The sequence below is a fragment of the Oryctolagus cuniculus genome, chromosome 7, assembly GCF_964237555.1.
Source record: "Oryctolagus cuniculus chromosome 7, mOryCun1.1, whole genome shotgun sequence".
Lineage (NCBI taxonomy): Eukaryota > Metazoa > Chordata > Mammalia > Lagomorpha > Leporidae > Oryctolagus > Oryctolagus cuniculus.
Genome location: NC_091438.1, coordinates 41,701,721 through 41,721,016, shown reverse-complemented (window position 1 = coordinate 41,721,016; position 19,296 = coordinate 41,701,721). Strand labels below are relative to the sequence as shown.

The window sequence follows — 19,296 nt, the reverse complement described above, 5'->3', positions numbered from 1 at the left end:
ATCAGCCATGGTACTAACATTTCAAATGAAATTATAGCTTTCCTCCCAAGTGACCCCAATAAGCATCACTTATCTTTTTAATGCTAAGCTAAGAAGTGATGCCCAACCTGGTGCCTGGATTCCTTCCCCTTTCCCCTCAAAACCTCCTGAGAGCTCTCTGCCTTTCTTTTTAAATGCTTTTTTTTTTTTTTAAAGATTTTTTATTTGAGAGGCAGAGTGACAGAGACAGGGAGAGACAGAGAAAGAGAGGTCTTCCATCCACTGGTTCACTCCCCAGATGGCCACAATGGCCAGACCTGAGCTGATCTGAAGCCAGGAGCCAGGAGCTTCTTCCGGGTCTCCCATGTGGGTGCAGGGGCCCAAGGACTTGCTTTCCTAGGCCACAGCAGAGAGCTGGATCAGAAGTGGAGCAGCCAGGACTCGAACTGGCGCTTATATGGGATGCTAGCGCTACAGGTGTAAGCTTAGCCCACTACACCACTGCGCCAGCCCTGTTGTTCCTGATTTTACCACTGGAGAGTCCATGGGTGGGCATTTGGCACGGTGCTCAAGTCCTCACTGGGGGAGCCTGCATCCTGTACTAGAGGGCCTGGTTCAAGTCCAGACCCTTCCATTGCCAGCTTCCTGCTAATGTACACCCTGGGAGGCAGCAGGTGAAGGCTCAACTAGTTACCACCTACATGGCAAACCCAGATGGCGTTCCAGGCTCCTGCCTTTGGCCTGACCCTGTCCATGGAGTTGTAAACATCTGGAAAGTGAACCAGCAGTTGGAAGATCTCTCTCCCTGTCTCTATCTCTGTTGTGTGGCCTACAAAATGAAAATAAACAGTGGCCAGCATTGTGGCATAGCAGGTAAAGCCTCCACCTGCAGTGCCAGCATCCCATATGGATGCCGGTTCAAGACGCGGCTGCTCCACTTCTGACCTAGCTCCCTGGAATCTCTCTCTTTCTGTAACTCTGCCTTACAAATAAATAAAAAATAAATCTTAAAAAAGATAAAAATAAATAAACAAACAAAACAAGAATTCAAGTAATAAATAGCAAATGAGCATAAAAATGCCCGGTTTCCTTTACCATCTGTTTGAACTATGTCCCAGGAAACAAAGTACTATGAGAGGTCTTTACAAAGTCCATGGGAGGCAGAGACGAAAGAGTTCTCCCATCTTCTGACGATTGGGCCGGGTTGAAGCCAGGAGCTGGGAAGTCACACTGGGTCTTTGACATGGGTGGCAGGGACCCAATTCCTTGAGCCACCACCTATGGGCTGCCTCCCAGTACACATTAGCAGGAAGCTGGAATCAGGGGTAGAGCTGGGGAACTGGGACTCAAACCCAGGAGCTCCCCTAGGGGCTATCAGTGTCTTTTTTTTTTTTTTTTTTTGACAGGCAGAGTGGACAGTGAGAGAGAGAGACAGAGAGAAAGGTCTTCCTTTGCCATTGGTTCACCCTCCAATGGCTGCCGCGGCTGGCGCATCACACTGATCCGAAGCCAGGAACCAGGTGCTTCTCCTGGTCTCCCATGCGGGTGCAGGGCCCAAGCACTTGGGCCATCCTCCACTGTACTCCTGGGTCACAGCAGAGAGCTGGCCTGGAAGAGGGGCAACTGGGACAGAATCTGGTGCCCCGACCAGGGCTAGAACCCCGGGTGCCAGTGCCGCAGGTGGAGGATTAGCTTATTGAGCCATGGCGCCGGCCTATTGGTGCCTTAAGAATTTTTTTTAAGATTTACTTGCTTATTTGTTCATTCCTGAAATGGCCACAATGGCAGGGACTGGGCCAGGCCCAAGCCAGGATACAGGAACCTCCTCTGGGTCTCCCTCGTGGGTGCAGGGGCCCAAGCACTTGTGCCATCCTCCGCAGCTTTCCCAGGCACATTAGCAGGGAGCTGGATGGGAAGTGGAGCAGCCGGGACTGGACTGGTGCCCATATGGGATGCCAGCATCTGAACTGGATGTGCCACAACCCCGGAGCCCTCAAAAGGAATCCTAATTACTGAAATCTGCATTATGTAAAAACTCTGCGTGGATTTTTACATAACTGAACCAACATAACATCTTTTCACCCCATTTTCCAGGAACTCTTTGAAGTACCTGCATAAAAGCAGCCGCAGGTGGGGAAAGGCCCAAACAGCTGAGGCTCCAAGGGTCCTTCGCCCTGGAAGATGACTCTGCAGGTCAGCAGCTGGGCAGACGCTGTGTGGCCAGCGGGCTCGGGTCTGAACCCGGCTCTGCCGCCTGCCAGGAGCGTGCGCTGGAGCCGGCTGCTTCATCCTTGAGCGCTCAGTGTCCGCCCTAGCAGAGCTGCGGGGAGGGTTGGTTGAGATGACGCCAACGGGCATGGGCACAAATGCAGCGTTCACAAAGCAGCAGGACCCTTTTGGAGGGTAGCGGGGAAGCACATGTCTAAAGCCATTAAAATGTCCTAAATTTTGGGGCTGGTGCTGTGGCATAGTGGGTGGGGCCACCGCCTGCATGCTGGCATCCCATATGGGCGCTGGTTTGAGTCCCGACTGCTCCACTTCCGATCCAGCTCTCTGCTATGGCCTGAAAAGGCAGTGTAGGATGGCCCAAGGATTTGGGTCCCTGCACCGCATGGGAGACCCAGAGGAGGCTCCTGGCTCCTGGCTTTGGATCAGCGCAGCTCCGGCCATTGAGGCCAGTTGGGGAGTGAACCAGTGGATGGAAGACCTCTCTCTCTCTCTCTCTCTCTCTCTCTCTCTGCCTCTCCTTCTCTGTGTGACTCTGCCTTTCACATAAATAAATAAATCTTAAAAAAAAAAATAGGTGCGTTAGGTTTTAAAAAAATGTTCTAAGTTTTGACCTTGTAATTTCACTCCTGAGAATTTTATCTTAAGGAATTTAGGTAAGGAAAGGGGCAAAAAGAGACAGTAATTAAGGACAAAAGATTTGAAAGCATTTATTCACAGAACAAACGACAAGAACCAATAGCCCCCTGGAAAGGTAGCAGTTCCACCCGACGCGGCGCACGCCGGGGTCCCCCGCTCTGCTCGCCGTGGGCGCACAGCCCCTGGCTTTCTCCGCTTGGGGAGCACAGCTGATTTTTCAGAATTCCCATTCTGGTATTTTAAGTAGCTTGATTCCCAGACAGGATGAACGCTTAAAGAAGGCGGCAAAGGTTTGCAAAGCGCGTCTGAAGCCCAAGCTTCCTGGGAGCGGCACCCCTGGCCGGCGGCCCCCTCCCCCTGCTCCCCAACGGAAGCCCCTTCCTTTCCAGGCGGTGGACTGACTCCTGCCAGGCAGGTGCTCTGCCCCTCAGCACCTAGCATACAGTAGGCCTCTCATAAATGCCTGTGGAATTATGCACACGTGTGTAAACATATGTATTTGTGTGCATGCACACACACACATACATGGGGGGCCTTCTAAGCATTCACAGAAAGTCTGTATATATTATAAAGAAATGACAGCCAGCGCCGCGGCTCACTAGGCTAATCCTCTGCCTTGCGGTGCCGGCAAAGCAGGTTCTAGTCCCGGTTGGGGCTCCGGATTCTGTCCCGGTTGCCCCTCTTCCAGGCCAGCTCTCTGCTGTGGCCCGGGCAGGCAGTGGAGGATGGCCCAAGTGCTTGGGCTCTGCACCCGCATGGGAGACCAGGAGAAGCATCTGGCTCCTGCCTTTGGATCAGCGCGGTGCGCTGGCTGCAGCGTGCTGGCCGCGGCGGCCATTGGAGGGTGAACCAATGGCAAAGGAAGACCTTTCTCTCTGTCTCTCTCTCACTGTCCACTCTGCCTGTCAAAAAAGAAAGGAAGGAAGGAAGGAAGGAAGGAAGGAAGAAAGGAAGGAAGCATAGATTTGAAAAATTTTGGCACCGAAATAAACTTTTAATTACATTTTTCCCCCACGAGCCTCTTGCTGTTCCCTTGTGTGTGTAACACACCAGGATCTTCCTTCTCTTTGGGTCAAGGTCTTTATTAGGGAACGAGAGGGAGCAGGACGGGGATTAGTCTGCAACACTCCAGGTCAGAAAGTACTCTGCTTTTTGTTTTTAAATCGCCAAGGCCTCTCCATTTGCTAATCAAGTGCTCCAGTGACCAAACGCCTTCCATTTGACTTCCTGAAAACACTGGCCTTGTGAGGGCGCAGCACCGACGCACAGGAGACCGTCAGAGCACGGCGCATGCAGAAAGGAAGACGCATGACAGTGGGATCACAAAGAAATCGCCCAGGAAGAACTGGAAACTGAATCCCGACATATAATGTACACGTATTTCTAAGGAATGTTAAGTGCCTCTGAGACTCTCTAGCCAAGTGATTATGGTGAGAAGGAGAGAACATTAACTGATAATTAGGACATTTATATTCTAAATTTGGCTCCTCTGTACCTGTGATTTGGACAAGTCCCTTCCTTTTCCTGGGCCTGTAAAATTACGGGGTGGAACTTGGTGGGCTCAGCGCTCCCTCGGGCTCATATCGGTGTGGGTGCACAAAGCACGGGAACACAGCCCGCGCTTGCCACTGTCCATGTCCCTGGTTGCTGAGCCGACTTTACTTCGTATGGCCCTGGCTGCCACTGCTCGCAGCAGAAGGCTGAGCGTCCCTGCCATGCTGTTCCCAGGGGCTGAGGGTCCCAATAAGCCATGGGTGTGCCGTATAGGGTGGGGGCCCTACCAGTTGTACTCCATTGTTGTTACCTTACACCTGTTCATCCCTTGTTGGGTCGTGCATGGTTTGCTAAGGGGGTTAGGGTTGAAATGGCAGGATTCTCATTCTGCAACCACGAGGATTCCAAGGTTCCTGTCACCCCTTCCCCCCAAACAAGAGCCCTCCCTGGGTGCCATCCATCTGGCCTCCTCTGGGGAGGTTTTCCCTTGGCGCTGTGTACTGGCTCTGGCCACCAGAGGGCACTCTTGCAACATGGAGACCGGCAGTTCTCGGTGTCGCGGGAGGGGGACCGGGTCCGCTCGCATCTTTGCCAGAACATCTGGACTTGCTGAAGCCATTCTTCTCTCAAGTGGCTCTCACGTGGGAGCGATTTCCCCTCTCCCCGGGGGGACATTTAACCATGTCTGCAGACGCTGGGGTTGTCGCAGCTGGGTGGGGGAGGGTGCCAGCTGCCGCGGAACACCCAGCGCAGCCGGGAGGATGACACAGTCAGAACTGTCGGCACTGCCAGGGTGCAGAGAGCCTGCGCTGCTCCTGGCTGTGGGGCTGAGTTGTTCACCCACCTCCCAGGGGGAATTCAAGCATAGTGACCTCAAAGTATTTTCACTGCTAGAAGTATGTGTAGGGGGCCACAGCCACCACAAGCCACTGAAGACTTGAAGAGGTGGTGGGGTCAGGCATAGGGTACATGCAGGTCCCCACGGGGAGGAAAACCCATCCCCGGGGCCGGCCCAGGACAGCACCAGCCACTTCCTTGTGCTGGAGCCGGAGCCCACAACACTGGTTCTTTGTCTCCCCAGACCGGGCTGGGTGATGGGAAAGCCCCCGGGGGCTGGCCCTTCTTGCAGGGTGGGGGCTGGGCTTGTGGTCTGGAGGGCAAGTGAGAAGCAGTTTTCATTCTAGCCCTGGGAACTCCTGGGAGGATCACTCTGGGGTCCCTATGGTTTGGCGTCCGGGCTGTGGTGGGGAGACTGAGAACACGCCTTGACCTGTGTCCGGCCTGGCCTGGGAACCCAGGGGCTACCTTGGCCCCCTGTCTGCCTTAGTCTGGGTCTCTCCTTCCCCTCCATTCCTGTGAAAAGCGTCCTGATGAAGAGAAAAGGAGACGGCTGCAGGGAGCCCCGCCCACCCCCCACCCAGCGCCCACCCGGAGGGCAGGATGCACACCGGCTCCTTGAGTTGTGGGACAAAGAAAGCCATGGACACACAGCCCCTCCGTGCCTCCTTGGTTCATGCTGTGTGTCACAGAAAGGACACGGAGACCAGTCCTGACCGTGCCATTGGTGACCTAGAGAACGGACTCAGGGCCCAGTAACCTGGATCCTGGAGCTCCCCACCATGTCCCCTGGCCTCCCCGGGGCCCCAGGTGTGCCCTGCTTGTCAGTCTCAGGGCCTGGGGAGTGGAGGAAGAGGGACCCTGGTCAGCACCCTCCTTCCTCATCCAGCCCCTCACAGAGCCTCTGGCTTGCTCCGCAGGCAGGCGGGACCCCAAGGCCACTCTGCTCTGAAATTCCTTCCCCCTCGGCCCAGCAGCTCCTCCTGCCACCACTGGGAAGCGATGACCAGAGGGAGGACACTGATTCCAGTTCTCCCAGGCTGTAGCCCTCCCTCAAGCCTCCCTCATCCCCATTGGACCCCTTCGAGGTGTTCAGCTCCACCCCAGCTCGTAGGGGGCCTGGGGCCCGCCCAGGGAGGCTGTGGGCGAGAGGGTGGTTTGCCAGGGGCGTTTTATTGTGCTGGGCAGTGGGAGTGTCACAGAGCTGGGCCAGCCCCTCCCTCTGCACCTGCCTGGGACCAGGGGAAGTCGAGGGAGGAGGAAGTGCCTGCAATGGAAGGAACTTCCAAGATGAGAGGCATGTGCACAGGGGGTAGAGGGGGGTCGGGAGGATAGAGAAGCTGCCTGCGAGGTGGGGGACAGAACGACCTCGTGCCCTCACTGGCCTAAACCCCAAGTTCTCCCTCCCGCCCCGGGTGGGTTCCTGGCACGCTTCAAATGATGGAAATCTCAACCTCATCTTCTTCAAGGATAAAGTTGCAATCGAGGCTGTCCCCTGGTCTTGTTAGCAAGGTGGAGGGCTGCCTCAGTTTCCCCACATTTGAGCTTTCTCTGCAGAGTGCGCCCCTGTCCACCTTGCTGTGACTTCACCCTCTTCACAGTCCTGCTGGGCCTTCGTCGGTGTCCTGTGGGGAGGGGGGCGCCACACGCCTTCCCCTCCAGTTAGGGAGGATCCAAGGGCCACAGGGCCTTGGGGGTCTCCAGGCTGGGGGCCGTAGAGCTTTCCTCCCCAGCTTTGAGTCCATGGGTCTCCAAGGGGAAGCCCACCCTGGCCTCCAGGCTGCCCATGACCCGCGTCACGGGATCAGGCTTTGCCTCTGGTCCCTCGGGCTTCAGGGACAGGAGCCGAAGCCTCTCCCCTGTGCCTGGTCCCAGCCCGGCCAGCAAGGGAAGTGCTGGGAGCAGGGTGTCCGGCTTGGAGGCCCTGGGGAGCTGCCGCTCTGAGGTCAGAGGGGGCAAGAAGGAGCCTGAGAGGCGGGGCCAATCGGAGGGCAGAGGGGGTGGCAGGGGCGGGGTGAAGGAGGCCAAACTGGGCAGCTCGCCTTGGAGGCTCCCGAAGTGGCAGCAAGGGCTCAGCCGGCAGGGGCCAGAGCCCAGTCCTAGGGGGGAGATGGAGAGAGAAAGGGTCAGGAGGTGCCCCCATCCCTGCCATTTCCCGCCCCTCTGAGTCCCTCCCAGCCCAGGGGACATCAGCCGGTCCCTCTCCTCCAGGGCACCTGGCCAGGTTAGAATCCTGTGTCCCCAGCTGAGCGGGGGCGGGAACTGGGCCTGCAGTATTCTCGCCTGCATCCACCCAGCTGGAGACAGATTAAGTGCTCCATAAAAATGTGTTGCGTGAATGAATGAAGGATCTGTGCTGCCATCACTCAGTGACTCCATTCTTCACTCTCCCTGGCCCTGCAGCCACGGCTTCTCGCTCTGGCTGGCCCAGGAACCGGCTGTGTGGCCTTGGACTTGGCGTTCACATTCACAGGAAGGGGCCTGCAGGGCGCAGGGTGGAGGTGGGGCGAGCCCAGCCCTCCTCTCTCTGGCCCTAGCCCCCTAGCTCTCCTCCTCCTCCCCCTCCAAGAAGCCTTCCCTCTTGGCTCTTCCCTTCCCTTTCCCCTCCACTGCCAGGACCCTACACCCAACAGGGACTCCCAGCCCAGGGCCTCGCAGGTGACACAGGGGACTCCACGCCATGAGCTGTTTCAGACATCGAAGGGGGCAGTTCCATGTTTCCCCAGCAGGACCACGTCCCTGAACCAAAGAGCAAGGGAGGGCCCGGTGTGGCCGCACAGCTGCCTCTGGTCAACAAAGATGGGAACAGCCTGTCAGTCCAGCATCCTGGACTCTCTGAAGCCCGCTCTGTGACACAGGAAACAGCAACCCGGATCCTGCAGCAGGAGGAGGCAGGGGCCCCTCCTTGGGGTCCTACAGGAGGTGGGAGGGCTGTGAGGTCAGGGCTGTACCCCCTCCCAGGCAAGTGAGGGGGCGCTTCCTCCTGCATCTGCCCCCACCCCCCCTCACCGAAGCTAGCCCTCCAGCTTCCTCCTTCCTCCCCCCTACCCTGTTGCTCTGAGTGAGGGGCTGGTGGCGCGGCCTCTGGATCCCCAACCAGAAGTGGGGCACGTGCCGCTGCGCACCTCCTGGCGGCCCAGACCTGCTCAGCGTCCCTAGGGGCCCAAGCAGAGGCAGGGCACGTGTGCGCACCGTGGAGGGCAGAGAGGTGCAAAAGCGCTCACGTCTCATAGCCTTCTGAAGAGAGAAGCCCCATGCCCAGGGCATCCCCAGTGCTAGGCAGGGTGGCTGGAGGTGCTCAGGGGCTGCTAGCTGTGACTACTGCCGGAGCACTGGCCCGGCAATCCTAGCGGGCCCCAGACTGCCCCACGCCACCCCTGGTCTCAGCTGTGCTCACAGTGGATGCAGGGCAGCCCCGTCCCCCCGCCACTGCCCTTGGGGTGGAGTGAAGGTCACGGTCCCTGCTCCACGCAATTGTCTGCAGAGGAGGGATAGTTCTCGGACCTCTGTGCAAGAGCCTTGAGTTGATGGGAGTTTCTGTGTTGTCATTTTTTTTTTCCCACAGAAAATCTAGTTTTGTTGCAGTAAGAGCTGACACCTGCTGACGGTTCCACCCTCTTCTCCTGCTTGGTCACATGTGACACCAGACCGGCCTGTCCCAGGGCCTTGACACGCAAGGTTCTCCGTGCATCTCTGAGCTAAGTGGACACCTGTGGATGCTCTGGGTCTCCGTTCAATGTTGCTTCGGCCAGGAGGGCTTCCCTGACGCCCTCCGCATGCCCCATTTCTCCCCTGCAGCCAGCAGGACGACTCTCATTCCAGTTCTGCTAGGAACAGAAGGCGTGTACCCCGCCCCTGCCCGTGGGCCCTACAACGTCACACAGGTTCCCCAGTCCTTGGGGCAGTGCCTGTCACATGGGACAGAAGGCCATCAAACTTGTCTGATGAAAGAAGAAACGAATGAGGGAAGGAGTGAGTGAGGCTTATCTTCCCAGTCTCCCCCTGCCCGGACCTCCTTCTTCTTCGCCCCATGACCCCTGCCTTGGTTCCAGCCCCAGCTACTTCTCCTTACCCCATGCCAGCCCCACACCTCCTCCCAGCCAGGCTCTGCACACACACTGAGGAGTCCTTCCGAGATGAGAATGTGAGCGCGCGTGGACCCTCAGGTCCCTCCTGGATCTTCCTCCACCTGCTTGAGTGTTGCCTCCTCCAGGAAGCCCCAGCTCCTTCTCTGCACTTCCACATGTCCTTGTGCTTACCTGAGTCTCAGCACCGGTCACTGGCAATCCGCCCCTCCCCACTAGGTTCTGAGAACCTCTGCGCACCAAGATGGGGTGCATCTAAACCCCACGCCTAGTAAACAGCTGGTGCTCAATAAATGGTGAGTGAATGGATGACTTGTGTCTTATCCCTTGTCTCATGCCCCCACCCCCCAGCCATGTATTCAGCCAGGAACCCTCCCCTGCTCTGGTTAGGATTCTCCGGGCCGTGCCCAGTGTGGAGTACTCACGGTGGACACTGCTGCTGCTCCCCTTCTTGTCCCCAGAGGCCTCTGGTGGTCCTCGGGAGGCCTGCTGTGCGCCAAGCTGCTCCACCACGGCCCGATGGGTGAACAGCATGCTGTGCAGGAGCTGAGGAGCAGTGAGAGGTGGGGGCCGGGGCTGGGCTGGGCTCTCCCTGGCAAGTGTCCCTGTTCTAAAGTGTCCCTGTTCCCTCGCCCAGTTCTACAATGAAATGACCACACGTGCCACCTGCAGTCTCAGACACCCTGAGGCCCCGCCCCCTTCCTGGGACCCAGCCCTGAAGGGCTGAAGTGCAGAAGTCACCTTTTTTTTTTTTTTCCACAGGCAGAGTGGACAGTGAGAGAGAGAGACAGAGAGAAAGGTCTTCCTTTGCCGTTGGTTCACCCTCCAATGGCCGCTGCAGCCGGCGCATTGCGCTGATCCAAAGGCAGGAGCCAGGTGCTTACCCTGGTCTCCCATGGGGTGCAGGGCCCAAGCACTTGGGCCATCCTCCACTGCACTCCCTGGCCACAGCAGAGAGCTGGCCTGGAAGAGGGGCAACCGGGACAGAATCTGGCACCCTGACCGGGACTAGAACCCGGTGTGCTGGCGCCGCAAGGTGGAGGATTAGCCTAGTGAGCCGCGGCACTGGCCAGAAGTCACCTTCTCATAGCTGGGTGCTGTGCCATTGGTTGTCCAGTACCCCCAACCCCCGGGACACTCAGGGACCAGGATGGGAGAGGCCAGTGGAGGCTGAGGGGCCCTCACACCTACCTCGCTCTGCACACTCATGGGCACCAGGGCTGGCCGACACAGGGCAGGGGCCCCCAGCAGCAAGTGGGGGGACGGTGGTGCCCGCACTTCCCACAGAGGATAGTTGACCACGATGAGCTTGCTGAAGTTGAACTTGTACGTGAACCTCTTGCCTTTGGTCTTGTGCAGGATCCTCTTATTGTAGTAATACCTGGAGAATCCAGGGTTGAGGACAGAGTTGGCCCGGGAAAGGAGTCAGAGACCCAGCAAGGCTAACCTGCCGTGCCTGGAGAATGCTTGGGTCTGACCGCATTTGAGGACGTTCCCCAGGCCTGGGAGGAGTGGGCCCGGTGGGGAGGTGCTGGAAACTGTGGCCCCGTCTTCAAACTCTGTGACTCGGGCCGCCTTGTCTCACCTGAGCGCCCGGCTCAGCTTGTCATAGTTCATCTGTGGCTTGCATTTCCTGCGGCCCCAGAGGCGGGCCACCTCGTCTGGGTCCTTGATGACAAACTCCCCGTACTCTCCCTGCTGCCAGGCGATGACGTGGCGGAACTCCTCCTTCTGCAGTAGCTCCAGGATGAAGTGCCACAGCTGGATCTGCCGGGAGCCGGGGGACGACTCGGCTTTGTAGGCCCAGTCCGGGAAGGCCAAGCCTGGGTGAGGGGGAGGAAGGGGAGTGGGGAGGACGGTGTGAGGGACGCCCACTGCATCTGCTGCACCGGGGCCCCGCCTGAGGCGACCACGGCTGGCAGAGAGGCTCACCTGAGACCCAGTAGTTGCATGGGGAGGCAGCAGGGAAGCCCTCGGCGAGACAGCTGCAGTGCATGGTCCACTCCCGGCAGGCGGGCGAGAGAAGGCTGCGTGTGGGTTTTGGGGGAAGGGTCACCACTTAGAGAGGGGAAGGAGGCCAGGGAGAGGGCAAGCAGAGAGGAAGCAGGAGGGAGGGATGGAGAAGGAAGGAGAGAGAGAAGCCGAAGGAGGGGATGAGGGAGACAAGAGGAGGAGAGGGAGTCTGAGAGAGGAGGCCTCCCACCCTGACCCTGGGGACCTCCTCGCAGAACTGACCTGGGGCCTCGGCTTGAGGCTGAGCCACTTAGATGGAGAGGAATTCAAAGGGTCCCTTCTCTGCCCCCGCTGGGGGATTTAAACAGAGAATGAGATCTCTTCTTAGGGCTTAACAGGATTGGCGTTTTTCCCAAGAGGAGACAAGAGACAATGTAATTAATCGCTGGCTGTTTCTAACCCTTGAGTGGGGAGGAGGGGGCGTGTACACACCTGGACCGCCTATGGTCCCCAGCACAAGCTTACACGTGAGAAGAGCGGGGATGTTTGTGGGATTTTCTTTTCATTTTGCCAACGAGTCCTCAGTGTGTGGCACACAGTAGGTGTTTAATAAGTGCTTGCTAATGAAATAAATGAATGGTATGGATGGATCAATGATGTCGTTCTTTGTCAGCTCCATGAAGTCAGGACCCCTGGCTGTCCGACCCTACCCTGGCATAGGATCTTGAACTCAGAAGCTCTCTCTACGTATTTGTGGAATTAGGGACCCTTAGGCAAGGAAGAGAGGGTCTCAGAGTTTCCCACCTGGGGAGGACAGTGGGCTCGCAAAATGAGCTGCAGGGAGGTAGACCCGCCAGGTATACCCAGGGAGAGAGAAGCACCGACGCCCCAGAGTCTTGCTATGATAGGACAGAGGATGTTGGTGCAGAAGGCAGATTCCCACTGTGGCTAGTGGAAGAAGAATGATGTGGGGGAGGCTGGGGGGGATGGCAGAGGCTGCGTGGGGGACACAGGATGCAGGGCCTGCTCCTGGGCGGGCCAGCACCCCAGAGAGATGCAAACAGGGGAATAGCACCTCTTCTCTAGGTTTCTGGGCCGGCTTCCCTGCTGCAGGGAAGTGTGAGCAAAGGATTAGTCTCAACAGAACTTACGCGGCCGTCCAGTCTGGAGGGCAAGCGAGGCTTTGTCAGGAGTGCGTGCAGAGAGGGGAAAGTCTTGGCCAGACACACAAAGCAAAGGAGTTGCCTGCTCCCCACCACTCCATCGGCATCACTTTCTCCGGCTCGGAGTTGCTTTAGGACTCTAAACCATCCTTGGCCCAGCATGCATCAGCATCATCCAAGGGTCTCTCTAAAGTGCAGACTCGGATTCAGTAGCACTGCGTGGGCCCGAGAATCTGCATTTCTAGCAAGCTCCCAGGTGAAGCTATGTGGGGCATACCTGGAGCAGCAAGAACTCGGGAGCTACAGCAAAGAGAGGCTTTGGAGAGACCCTCCTGGCCCTCCGACTCCCAGCACCAGGAGGTCATCCACTCTCTTGCTCTGTTTTCCCAGGGACTTCTCAGTGCCAGGAGAGGGCAACTGACCAGCTGACAGGCCCTGGGGCAGGGGCTCCCGGAGGCCCCAGGGCGGCCCAAGCTGAGGGTACTTCTGGGATTGAGGAAAGCAGGGCAGTGAGTAGCTCCCCACCCGCTGGGGTCTGGGTGGGGGGCGGTCCTGCCCACACTTCGTGCTCTAAATGACAGCTGAAATTCTGGAGTATTCTCTTCTCTCCTCCCTGTCTCCCCTGGAGCAGACCCATCCTCCTTTCTTGCCCCCTCCCTTGGGAAGTTCCTCCTTTGTGTAGCCTCAATCAGATCAGGCTGTCGCCTGCCTCACCTTAGGAAAGTGGAGAGAGGCAGGGGTGTGTGTGCAGAGGCGAGGGATCCCAGTGGGCCTTCCGCCCCGAGGAAGCTGACAGAGCTCCCGGGGCTTGTCCTGTGCTTATTCTGGCCTGGAGGATATGTTACCTCAGGTGGATCTGGGGTCTCCAAGAAGAGAGTGAGAAACCCACGACTTCTCCCTGCACTGTGTATAGGGATTGAAATCTGCCCTCGTGTCACGTAGCAGGTGCAGGTGCACAGGGCTTGCAAAACTTCCCTAAGGGCATGCAACTCTTCTGTGAAGCAGTGGACAGCAAGACCTTGAGCCAAGATGCAAGGCACCCGGCCGCCGAGGTAGGCTCCCTACACCCTCTCTCCTTCCCCCAAGAAGTAAACACCCCGGATACAAAGCCAAAGTGGCGTCCCTCGGTGAGATCAGCTCTTCCGGTTTCTTGAATGCCCAAGGCCTTCTTCCCAACCTCCCCTGTGCGTCCCCAAGTCTCCGAGCACCTGCCGATTACAGGTGTGCAAAGCCTCCATACTGAGGAACCTGCCAGACCCCTCGCCCTCAAGTCCTTTTCTGCCTGAGCCCCTGTGCTGCCTGTGGGGAATTCTCAGAGAAGAGCAGGTGTCAGTTCCACCTCCAGTTCATCAGCTGTTCTGGGGACCTAGCCTTGCTTCCTCGCACTCCACACTGATCCACACTCCAGTGGTGGGGGAGGTGGTCTCCCCTCCGTCTCCCCTCTTGTGTTCCAGGACCCTGAATCCTTCCCTCTTGTTCTATGGGGCTAAAAGCACACAGAGCTTGGGGAAGCTCTGGCCACTGGCTCTGCACAGCCCCTGAGAGGGGCCAGGCGTGCAGTGGCCTCAGAGGAGAATGAGCATGGAGAATCACGAATCAAAACAAATCATAACCCAGTCTCGGCTGATCGGAGTGGCTCCTCTCACGCACGTCGTGGTTTTGGAAGGGTTACAGCAGCCCGCAATGACTATTGTCATCATCACCATCATTCCAGTTACTAACAATATAGTTAATCCCCTTGGCCAATATAGGTGTTCATTACAACACATGTAGGCTTTGGGTCATTATTTTTTTTTTAAAAGCGATATCGATAATGACGATAACAAGAGAGAACAGAGCTTAAGCTAGGGCCAGGTGCCAAAGGAAATGTCCAAAGCAGATTCCATCTTTTCAAGATTTGAGTTACTCTGACTCAGGCCCCTTTCATGCACGCAGAGCTGGGCTCGCCGGTCGTTTCATAGTTTGCTTCATTGATCCTTCACCGCAACCCTTTGAGGCGGGTATTGTTATCTCCATTTTGCAAGCCGAGGAAATTGACACTCAGAAAGATTAAGAGACTTGCATAAGATCCTGGCCAAGTGGTGGAGCCGGATGGGAACAGGTCTGGCTGACTCCAGGCTCTGAGCTGTAATCAGTCAATCAGGGCAGAAAAGTTGAGGCTGAAACTTGGGGGCAGAGAGGTGAAGCCGGCAGGAGGCAGGCAGGTCTAAGCCTCGAACACGGGCTCTGCCGCGGGGGCTCCTGGAAGCCAGCGGATAACCAGGCAGAAAGACAGCGAGGATGGGAAAGATAGGAGCAGACACACATTAAAAAAAAAAAAAAAGAAGAAGAAGAAGAAGAAGAAGAAGAAGAAGTAAAAGAAGAAAGAAAAGGAAGGTGCCTTCGAGAGCTGCGTGTATGCAAAGTGGATACTTGCACCGACAGTCAGCCTTCTGAGCGGCTGAAGTGGATTGACTGCCTAATCTGATTGATTGGACAAAACCAAGTCTTTTCAGTGACTGCTTGATTGAGTGGGCAAATGGGATGTTTACAAACACAAAGGCAGCTCAAAGAGACAGGCCCCGGGAATCTGAGGGAGAGGCTGCATAGAGAGACAGACAGGGCTGGTGGCCAAGGCCAGGTCCACAACAGGGCCTTGGGGACTGAGAGCTCAGAGTGGACGATGAGCAGCCCCGAGGCCCAGAGCCGGGCCAGGCGGGGGCTCTTGCACATACAGCGGCGGCGGCTCAGGGGGAGGTTTTGTGCTTGTCAGCTGCACGTCCCCACCCCCCTGCCAAATCCCCAATCTTATTAGAGGCCTCTGGTCTCTCCCCTCCATCACAGCCCCCAGTGGGGAGGAGGTTAGTCCTGAGACCTCGCTTAATGCTATTAGCTAAAGAAGCTTAGGTAGGACAGCAAGAGGGGCTGGGGGCCCCGGACGGGCGAAGCCAGCCACCCTCTTCTTTCTCTTCCCCGCAGCCTCCCTTCCCGTCTCCCCCAACTGAGGGGCAGCCTGGCGGAGACCCCCAAGGGCCCCTGGTCCCTCCCTGCCCAGAGAGCTGTCTTTTTTGTGAGTGTCAGAATCCAGCCAGCCTCCTGCAGTCTTCGCTCTTCCTTCTTCCTTTTGCACCCCTGCACCTGAGAGAGGCCCCAGCCCTGCTTCTGCTTCTCCGTCCCTGTCCCCAGCCTGTCCCCTCCTCCCAGCTCCTGAGCCTTTGAGGCTGCCTCTTGCCTCTGCGGCTGCCTCTTGCCTCTGCGGCCCCTGGGGGCCGTGGGATCTAAAAGGTTTGCGTAACTCCGTGGAGCAGAAATCCAAGCCCAGACATCTCCGTGCCCACGACGGGCAGCTGAAGGTCAGGGGGACGGGGCTCGGGTGTGTGCAGGCAGCTTCCAGCTCCACACTCACCCAGCTGTCTCCTCTCCCCTCCCACTCTCATTCCTGCTTCCTTCCACTTCCTCACCTCCAGCTTCCTTCCACCTCGCTGCACGGTCCCCAGCCTCCCCTTGTCCCACACCCCATCCTGTCCATCTATCTCTCTGTCCAGCTGTCCCGCCTCCCCGGGATGCCTGCTCCCCCTCCTCCCCTGTGGTCTCCGTCTCACCAGCTTCTGGCCCAGCTCAGCCTCTTTCAGTCTGTGTCCCTGTCTCTGCCCGTTTCCTGGCCTCTCTTCCTGACTTTCCAGCTCTGCCCCATCTGGAAACACAGGGGCCCTGGTTCCTAACAGCCTCACCTCCCACTCCCGTCCTCCTCCCCAAACTGCTCCCACACCAGCGCCGCTCTCTTCCCTCCCCAGGGGCAACCTCAGCATTTCCCTTTCATCTCCTTCTCATCAGCTGTGCCCCGGGGGAGCCCCTTGGACACCCCCATCCCTAACCTTCCACCCAGGGACAAAAAGCCCCTCCAGCTGACACTGAGGTGGCGCGGAGGAGCCAGGCCAGAGAGGGAGGAAGTGAAAGCTCCAGGCGCACAGCTGAGCCAGGCAAGTTGGCCTGCTGGCCTGGGCTGAGTAACAGGGATCAGGAAGAAGGGGCAGCAGTGACACCAGCCGGGGTGGGGGTGGGGGGTGGGGCGCTTGGACAACTTCTGACTCAACCCCAGCCTTCACACCCTGCGTCCATCTCCAGCCTCTACCTCAAGCCCAGTCTTAACACTTCCACGAAGCCCCAAGCCTAATCTCAGGCTTCCTCCATGTGCCCCGGTTCCTATGCCCACTGGAGCCCCAGGGTGGGTGGCGGCAGCACCCACCCTCCCCCAAGAGCTTCTCCTCTTGTCTCTGGAGGACCAGGTTGGGGAAGGGGCAGGACTTCCCTGTCCCACAGTGCCTCCCTAGCCTCACCTTCACAGGGGTGCTCCTGGTAAGGGGGCACCCTGGCTCTCAGAGCTCCGGTCTCCTGGTCCCGGGAATCCAAGGAAGGGAGGGAGGCAGGTGGCCCAGGCTGGCTCAGATGGAGCGCAATCCTAATTCCCTGTGCTGGTGCCCCTCTCTCTCACCCCTGTGCTGGCATGTCCACACCCTTGGCCTCAGCGGCAAGGGTGGCAGCAGCAGAGCTGGCGGGGACCTGACCCCTGTCTGGGCAGATGGTCATTCATTCATTCACCTGACTCCACTGTGCCCCATCTGGGAGAAGAGCCTCGGAGGTCCTCCTGCTGGGGCTGCCCCAACCTGGAGGCAAGGGTCCTGCTACCTCCCGGGCAGCCGTAGTGTGGCCCTTGGGCTCCCCTCTCCACTGTGCCCTTCCTTCCCTGTTGCCCCAGGACTTGCTCCAGAGTCGGGGTAGGGGTGGGGGCAGGGAAGGGCCCGAGCTCGGGGCCAGCCCCTCTGCAGTCCTGCCAGAGTCCCTTACCGCTGCCCGCTGCCGCCACCGCCGCCCTGCAGCAGCCGGTCCCCGCGCGCGCTCTCTGGTTCCTTCTGGCGCACTCCTTGCCCGGCAACGACCCCTCGCTCATCACACGCGTTAGGGTTACTTAAAATGAGAGCGGGATCTCCAAGCTCCCAGGGGAGCCGATGTGGTTTTCAGACAATAGCATTAACCCTTCGGGGGCCGGCGGCACCTCGGTCCTGCGCCCCCTCCCAGGCGGTCCCACCTCTGTCGGGGGTAGGAGGGAGGGAGCGTCTCTCACGGGGGTCCTTGGCTTCCAGAGCCTGCCTCTGAGCAACAGGGAGGCGGCAGCGAGGGCTGAGTGCCTTCTCCATCTCCCGGAAAAGCGTGGCCGAGCCATCGGGAAGTCCCTCCTGCTGTCTCCCCTTGTCCCACACAGCCCTGTGAAGAGTCCGGATGGGAACAGGAATCGCACTTCACAAGCCCCGAGCCTTAATAGCACCTCACTGCCTGTGTTTGCCCCTGAGCCCCAGGCCCCCGCTCTGCTCCCATCCTGGTGCTGGATCTTGGTGGTTTGTAACGTTCACTTCTTACTCTGCTGTAAAACGATGGTAAGGGGTTACCCAGCCTCCTCTTGTCTAAGGGCTTTCAGGCACTTATTATATCTGTTTCCTCTTGGAGTTTTGGAAAGCGATTTTTCCTTTTCTTAATATGACTTGAAGTTAGACAGCAGGAAGAACTTTCTCCTAAGAGATAAGCCAGCCAGGAGAAAGTGACTGTAGGGGCATCAGATAGCTTGCTAAGGAAATAGTAGGAACCAGATAAGGGGTTGGGACTCCTGGCTCTCCCGAGGAGAGGGTGGAGGGCTTTGGGGAGTGATCTAGACAGACTGTGCAGGGGGGATGCCAAAGAGCAGAGTCTCTGTCTTCCAAGTTCTGAGGACCAGGCGCCCCTGGAGCCTGCTGGGCCTGTGTCCAGCGCCCCAAGCCTTCCCGGGAGGAGGAGATTGATGGCTGTCATTGGGGGAATCAATATGATTTTCTTTTTTTTTTCCTCTCTGACTCTGAGAAGCCAAGTTTCCTCCTCCCCCCTCCTCGTTATTACACAGCCCCTCCCCACCCTGAGCTGATCGAGATGGGAATGGAGGGCCATGGAATTAAATTCTGGGGGTTGTTTTCTGGTTAAATCAACCGAAGCTAACATGATGGAAAGGTGAGAGGGAGAGGCTGATTGATGGAAGCGACAGGAGCCGGGGGGTGGGGGGGCAGAAGAGAGGGCCCGGGGGCAGGGCAGGGAGGACAGGGCTTGGGCCCATGGAGGGCAGAGTGAGAAGGGGCTCCCTGGGAGGGGCGGGGCAGGGGAGAGGAGTGGGAGCAGGGATGGGCAGGCTCGCTCTCTGCTGAGGACTCAGATCTGTGGCCAGAGGGACTGAGGTGGAAAACATGGTCTCCTGTGTGTTTCTCCAGGTGTCGTCGGTATTTACTCCCCTGGAGAGCTCGGCCTGCCCCTGGCTTGCCTTCACCCCATCCCGTCTCCCTCGTTGAAGGGTTCCAGGGCCATGGCAATGGGAACAAGGAGATGCGAAGGCCAAAGTACACCCCTTAGGAAGAACTGCTCTCCTCTGCTCCCTGCCCCCTTGATTGAGGCCCCTTCCAGTGCCAGGGTCGGGGATCGTGGCTGGAGCAGACTCTGCAGGGGTGCAGGGACCTGGACACTGGCCTGGAACTCCCTGGGGTCCTTCAGCCCACCCCCGGCCTGCACAAGCTCTCCTGGAAGTGGCCTCTGCAAAACTGCCAGACAGCAGGCCAGGCCCTTCGGCAGCCCCACCTCCTGCCACTGTGCCAGCTCCTGGGGAGTCCCTGACACTGCTCCCCTCCAGGCCTGGCGAGGCTTTTCGCTTTAACTCCCCTTCCCCTGCCTTCAGGGGGCCGGATGAGAGCAGTTCCCCACCTGCCCCTCTGGCTGTCCAGTGTGCACTGTGGTTGCTGGCCCGGGCACAGCATGCTGGGTGTGGGGCTAGGCAGCTGGATTCTTGGTTCAGACGTTGCTCTCTGTTTCTTCCCCAAGACATGAGCCAGTGGCCTGGTGCCCAGGCCCCTATGATGAGCTTGCTGCCTGCA

At 58.2% G+C, this 19,296-nt stretch overlaps 2 protein-coding genes across 2 annotated transcripts; both read right to left on the bottom strand.

The window, feature by feature from the left end:
* Positions 1-6,266: 6,266 nt before the first annotated feature.
* On the bottom strand, positions 6,267-9,884 carry LOC138843268 (ETS translocation variant 3-like protein). Its single transcript, XM_070077504.1, has 2 exons — positions 9,686-9,884; positions 6,267-7,274 (listed from the first exon to the last, which is right to left on the bottom strand). Exons 1-2 carry the CDS (start codon positions 9,792-9,794, stop codon positions 6,838-6,840), a joined length of 546 nt encoding a protein of 181 aa, XP_069933605.1. The 5' UTR covers positions 9,795-9,884; the 3' UTR covers positions 6,267-6,837.
* A 420-nt stretch (positions 9,885-10,304) lies between these two features.
* Positions 10,305-17,550, bottom strand: LOC100358957 (ETS variant transcription factor 3 like). The gene is made up of 5 exons (XM_051858166.2): positions 17,409-17,550; positions 17,201-17,294; positions 11,193-11,287; positions 10,846-11,083; positions 10,305-10,641 (listed from the first exon to the last, which is right to left on the bottom strand). Exons 1-5 carry the CDS (start codon positions 17,548-17,550, stop codon positions 10,305-10,307), a joined length of 906 nt encoding a protein of 301 aa, XP_051714126.2.
* Between the last annotated feature and the right edge of the window lie 1,746 nt (positions 17,551-19,296).

What these genes read in the sequence shown, in the direction of transcription:
- LOC138843268 (XM_070077504.1), bottom strand. Translation starts at nt 9,794, where the DNA reads ATGCTGTTCACCCATCGGGCCGTGGTGGAGCAGCTTGGCGCACAGCAG. An exon ending in GAGCAGCAGCAGTGTCCACC is followed by an intron (nt 7,275 to 9,685) that starts GTGAGTACTCCA and finishes TCTCCCCCCTAG; the next exon opens with GACTGGGCTCTGGCCCCTGC.
- LOC100358957 (XM_051858166.2), bottom strand. Translation starts at nt 17,550, where the DNA reads ATGGAGAAGGCACTCAGCCCTCGCTGCCGCCTCCCTGTTGCTCAGAGG. An exon ending in GGAGGGGGCGCAGGACCGAG is followed by an intron (nt 17,295 to 17,408) that starts GTGCCGCCGGCC and finishes GTGATGAGCGAG; the next exon opens with GGGTCGTTGCCGGGCAAGGA. An exon ending in GGTGGCGGCAGCGGGCAGCG is followed by an intron (nt 11,288 to 17,200) that starts GTAAGGGACTCT and finishes ACCCACACGCAG; the next exon opens with CCTTCTCTCGCCCGCCTGCC.